At 37.9% G+C, this 5,666-nt stretch overlaps 1 protein-coding gene across 4 annotated transcripts; it reads right to left on the bottom strand.

Annotated features, from left to right (window-relative positions):
* Positions 1 to 3,047: 3,047 nt before the first annotated feature.
* Positions 3,048 to 5,263, bottom strand: morn2 (MORN repeat containing 2). 4 transcript variants are annotated; one of them, XM_040145072.1, is made up of 6 exons: positions 4,798 to 5,263; positions 4,682 to 4,714; positions 4,543 to 4,593; positions 4,357 to 4,463; positions 4,103 to 4,239; positions 3,048 to 3,389 (listed from the first exon to the last, which is right to left on the bottom strand). In XM_040145072.1, the coding sequence occupies exons 1-6, from the start codon at positions 4,802 to 4,804 to the stop codon at positions 3,287 to 3,289; spliced, it is 438 nt and encodes a 145-aa protein (XP_040001006.1). In that variant the 5' UTR covers positions 4,805 to 5,263; the 3' UTR covers positions 3,048 to 3,286. The 4 variants fall into 4 exon arrangements, with proteins under 4 accessions (XP_040001006.1, XP_040001015.1, XP_040001032.1 ...); XM_040145089.1 differs by having other exon boundaries at positions 3,286 to 3,389; positions 4,122 to 4,239; XM_040145081.1 differs by lacking the exon at positions 4,682 to 4,714.
* Positions 5,264 to 5,666: the final 403 nt, after the last annotated feature.

Genomic DNA, 5,666 nt, shown 5'->3' with positions numbered 1-5,666 from the left:
GTGAGGAAAGGGGGGGGGGGTTACTGCAAAAATGGAGTCCAAGGATGAGAGGAGGAAGGAATGGGGGGTTATTCTGCACATCAGTGATGTGGAGGGAAGGGGGAGGGTAAAGAAAATAAAGAAACTGGAGTTGAAGAAGTCACCTCCCAGGCCATTCAGTGATGGGATGAGATGGAAAGGAAAATGGAGTTGACAAGCAAATGGGGATTCCTGCTGTGAGCTCGGCAGGAATAGATTGCACACACACGCACAGACACTTGACGCTAACATGTGCCTATGACTACTGTGAACGCACAGGGATGTAACAGGCAAGAACAGAGGTAGCAGTTCATAAGAAACATCTGGTATCACCGTAGCAGGAGACTGTTTTGGCCAGTTATACTGAACCTCCCCACCCCTCCGTGTTACGCAACAACATTTTCTAAAATGTTGGTACTCTTTTGACTCCTTAGTGATGTTTTCCTATTTATTTTTATCAATGTGAGTGGTTAAACATTTTATGATACATAATTTTTTTTTTGAAAGAAGATGTAAATTTTAATGATTTTTAATCAGTTTATGCCTTTTTTAAAATTTTGTCACGGAGCCTGTTGGGTTGTAGTTTGTCGGTGATGGATTTGAAAGTTTTTCCTATGTATTTTATAGAAAAACAGACCTTTTGGAAGAAAACCACGGGGTCATTTTGATAGTCCAAATATAGAAGTTGGAGCTAATTCCTCCATAAAAAGGCACCAAAAAAAAGAAATATACCAGCTCTAAGTGTATCGTTTGTTCGTGAACGTTAAGTATGTATGCGCAGACAGAAAAAAAATGGTTATCTAAAAATGGAGGCTTTTGAGCATAAAAGAAAACTGCATTCTGAGAACGGTAGTAGTTCCCTATTTGATCTCTTCAAATAAGAAAGAGAAAGAAAGAAAAGAGAAAATTTACCTTATAACCGAATCCTTGTTATTCCAGAAAATTTCAGTTTTTTTAACCTCACAGAATCAGATCCATAATCACCGATGTCATCCAGGATTTATTCATGTACACATCCCGAACCTCAACAATGTTGCGAATAGAAGGAATTCTGTTAGCAGGTTAATTTTGACTCCCTGCCTCAACCCGCTGACTGGCAACAGCACAATACGTAAACCAATAAGCTCCCTGGTGGCAGCCTTGGCGAGCACTTTGACACGCTTGCAGTTGTCACGAAAATGGTGCTGTTTTTGTAGTTCACCTTCAGCTGTACCTTATCCTTCACCTGCGTCTACCTACTTACCAGAGTAGAGAGCTCTGAGGTGTCTCCTGGAAATGTCTCTACTGAAGCACACAAACAAGTACAGAAGACAAAAAGCATGGTCACCTTCTTTTCTTATCACTGGTTCAGATTGTTATCGACTCACCTCGAGGGGCCAAGAGCCGTCATGTATTATCTTTGTATAGAACAATAATTTTGACACTCAGTCTTGTGCTTCTCTGTGGGGATTTGCATGGCTGTTTTGTTTTGAGTACCTGTTCACACTTTAATGTGGTATTTGGAATGGCTTTTTTTTTGTTTTTTTTTTGTTTAATGATGTTTCCAGCACAATTAGAAGTGCACTTTTTATCTTAAAGTCAGTGTTCTGCATTACAAGGGATTTTATTTATTTTTTCTTCTTCAGGAAGGCCAAATGTTTAAAAATATTATAGTATCCTTTATAGATTCTCAGGTTTATGGAGATAATATATTGCAAGAGTTTTAAAAGCTTCCTTCCCATCATCTAGCTCACTACCTGTAGTGATGAAATACACATTTATCGTCACATTCTTACACTAAAATAACACCTGAAGCACTAAACATTAACTGAATAGGCAGCACATTGCCACTAAACACATAAACTCATTAAGAGTTAGTATTTATGTCAATTGCATTTCAAGTTCAGATGTATTTTTTGTATCTTGTGCCAAATTTGAGTGCCATTTTCTATTTTTATTTCATTGCTTGTTGCAGCCAAGATCATATTTAAGGTTGTTCATTCAAATCGCCACTAAAGGTCTGCAATACAGAAATGTTATTTTCTACCTGAAAATTGTACAATCAATGAAAATTGCTGTTTGTTGTATCTGGTACAGTACTTTACCAGAAGTGTTAAGAATTGTATGGATGTTACTACAACGTAAATGTGTTTTTGTTACACACATTTCCATATCTGTATAGTATAGATAAATACTCAGTACTGACTTTGTTCAGGGGTATGTGCAATTATAGATCCATAGAGGCATTATTAAATAGAATGATAAATTACAATATCAGACTTGGTTATTAAACAATGTTGAACAATTGTAATTGTTTGTGATTGTGAATTATTTATTGGCTGAGGGAGTCGTACAGGATTACAGCAGGTGGAGAGCTTGTTCAGACACAAAGCTGTTTACACACACACACACACACACACACACACACACACACACACACACACACACACACACACACACACACAAACACACAAACACACACTTGGAACACTGTACGTCTAACTTACCACCCACTCATGTGACATCCCACACTTCCTTGGGCCAATGTTCCAACAGTTCGGGTACAGCTGTTGTGGATGAGGATGTGAGCATATGCCTGTCTATGATTGGCTGGCGTGTAATGATGTACAACTGCCCTGTACTTGTCCTCCATCCTCAGAGTCAAGATACAGTATAATCAGGGAAAAATTAAAAATATTAGGGGTTTAACTCAGGTTTTTTTTTTTTTCTATCGGAGTAATAAATAATGCTTACTTTGTCAAAATTAGAGCCTGAGCAAGTAACAAAAAGTGTGCAATGAAATCACTGGTACAAAATTGACAGCAATACTCCTGGATTTATTTTACAGTCATGTAGCTCGTAATGCACCTCTCCTCTCACAGCTACATATAAGCAAAGTGACAAAAGGCCAGAAAAAAATAACCCCTGTGTTATATTACCTAAGGGAAATGAAGCTCATATAAAGAGACACTTTCTGTGTCAGAGCACCACAACCAGTAAAGCAGGAGATGAAGCCAAGAGAGCAACTCAGGGCAAAAAACATGACTCACTGATTGCACGGATATTTAAGCACCAGCACACAGAAATACATGGACGTGTGATCTTAAAAGTTTTGAACCGAAACACAGGTCTATCTTTCAGATTTTAGTACAGTAAATTTATCACATGTAAAGAAGAAATTCTGTAGATAAAATACGCAAAAATCTTTTCTAATACACTTCAGTTGAATGTAAAATATACAGTATCATACAATGTTTTATATAATGCAGAACAATAATGCTTGTTTTGCCTAAATGTTGTGCTGCATTTTCAGGCCCAGTGCTGCTTTGCCATGAAACTCTCCCATCCAAACCAGTCCTTGTGTGTTAGTGAAAGCCCCTTCTCCCTCCAACCTAGAAATACACATCAATTAAGACATCTTAAGTCTTACATTTGATTTAACTGTGCAGCCAAAAATGTAACAATAAAAAACATCAAGTCTTGGGTTTGAATATTTACCATAAAAAAAACTCATTTGGAGAAAATATTTTATCTTTGAAAGTGGGTGCAATACCAGAAAAATTAGCAGTTCTGTCATAAGATTTAATCCTGTCTCCGAACAATGACATAGCAAATTTAAGTGGGATATGTCACATTATGTTGGCCCATACTAAGGCTGCAACTGGCGATTACTGTCATTATTAATCTACTGATTATTTTTTTCGATAAATCATCAAAAATAGTGAAAATGCCCATCCCATGTCTGACTAACAGTCCAAAACCAAAAAATGATTGATTTACTATCACTTAAGACAAAGAAAAAAGTAAATCCGCACAACTGACAAGCTCAAGCTAGGGCACATTTGGCATATTTGCCTCGAAAGAACATCTTAAAATCCCTTATCAAAACAGTGGCTGATTAATTATCTGTCGATTGACTAATCGATTAATTGACTTACAGCTGTTGCTGTATTCTGATTATAAAAGAGGGCTAATCTGAAACACTGCACATAAAAATAGCTCTAAATTTCAACATCATCATGTGAAAACTCCTGCTGGGCTGAGCTCTTTTCAGAAAACATTAAATGAATGGCACAGTAAGTGCCAAAAATGGATTGCTTTTTACCTATTCTTGTGAAATTGACCTTTATAAATAGAGCCATCTGGGAAGGTATATGTTCCTGTGCCGTGGTACATGTTGTCTTTGAATTCTCCTTCATATAGTCCTCCAGAGGGATGCTGCAGGGTGCCTCTGCCATGCATCTGGGAGAAAGACAGAGGGAGAGAGAGAACAAGCATGACTCACCACAGTCTCATTACAACCATCCAGGTTTTAGTCACAAACATCAGAAGACTATTTGACATGTAGTTAATGCATACCTTGTCCTCATGCCATTCTCCAGTGTATATGATGCCATTTGCTGAGGTGTGTTTACCAGCACCACTCCTCATCATTACTCCAGATGCAGATTTGCTGCACTCCCCTTCTGTGGGGGGAAGAGAAGTTGACCCAGATCTATGTAATGTAAATGTGTAACTGTCTCATCATATCTGTATACCACTCACCATATCTGTCCCCATTTGGAAAAATGAAGGAAACTTTTTTAGGTTCTTCCTCTGCAAACAAACAGACATGTTTTCCTCAAGGACCTTAACTGTCAGATGAATATGCTAATATTTCTAGCTGTGGAACTTGGATATTTACCAAAAGTATTAAAAGAACCACTTTCCTTCTTGTCTGGAAGTGAAAATTAAGGAAGACAGAAGGAGATGTGTGAGTTTTAGGGTGTTATAAATAAAATCTGCACAATCACAACCCACCAGACATCCTTGACAGCTTCCCCCAGCTAGCTGTCAGAACCGACAGGAAATCCTTTGTACCGGCCAATTTCTTTGATATGAAAAGTCAAACAACTAATTAAAAAGTGGTTAAAATGACACAAGCCAACTGTATGCTACTTTGTTCACTCATCTGCCCGAAAAATAACCAGTCCTGACTACTCTTAAATAAGTACTCAGCTGTATGTTTTGTACTAGCAGCTCCACGCTAACCGCTGTTACCATGGTTACGGATTTGGTGCAGCCGTAGCATAAAAAAGGTCCTTTTTTTATTTTTTCAAATAAACTTGGTTAAACTTAACAAATGTCACATTTAATTTAGTCCAAAAACTTCTATATATTGCTTTTTAATTAATACATTTGCAAAGTATTATGTAGTTCCTAGCTCAAACCTAACCGGACACCGGAAAAGAAACTTTGAACTCCGAGTTTCGACCAATGAAAGAGATGCAGGATACCGGTGGTTTGCACAGCTGTCTCAGGTTTGTTCTTATTTGTTATGAAAATAAGGTATGAAAACTTTTGTTCTTTATCGGTTATAATGTCGCTCAATTAATTTGTATGGCATTCTTAAGCATTTAACTGTTTGACCTGACGTGTGAGGAAGCGTCTCTCAGCTGAGCTAACGCTAGCATGTTGTATCAAAAGTGAGGAGTGAGCCTGCTAGCTTGTTAGCTAACTCATGCTTGATAATTGAAAATGACTGACATAACAGTCCCGACACAATACTACGTTGTTGTTAATGCGAGCTACTATCCTGCTCTTTTTAACTAGCTAATTAAACAAATTGTCAGGCAGCCAGGCGTGGAACTTAGTGGTCATCGCCCTGGTTAGGTTGTTAGTCAGCCTGC

The sequence above is a fragment of the Xiphias gladius genome, chromosome 2 (assembly GCF_016859285.1).
Source record: "Xiphias gladius isolate SHS-SW01 ecotype Sanya breed wild chromosome 2, ASM1685928v1, whole genome shotgun sequence".
NCBI lineage: Eukaryota > Metazoa > Chordata > Actinopteri > Istiophoriformes > Xiphiidae > Xiphias > Xiphias gladius.
Note: the sequence above shows the minus strand (reverse complement) of the source record. Positions and strands in the feature narration are given on the sequence as shown.

What these genes read in the sequence shown, in the direction of transcription:
- morn2 (XM_040145072.1), bottom strand. An exon ending in TGGTTCTTTTAATACTTTTG is followed by an intron (nt 4,594 to 4,681) that starts GTAAATATCCAA and finishes GTTTGTTTGCAG; the next exon opens with AGGAAGAACCTAAAAAAGTT. An exon ending in GAGAATGGCATGAGGACAAG is followed by an intron (nt 4,240 to 4,356) that starts GTATGCATTAAC and finishes TCTTTCTCCCAG; the next exon opens with ATGCATGGCAGAGGCACCCT.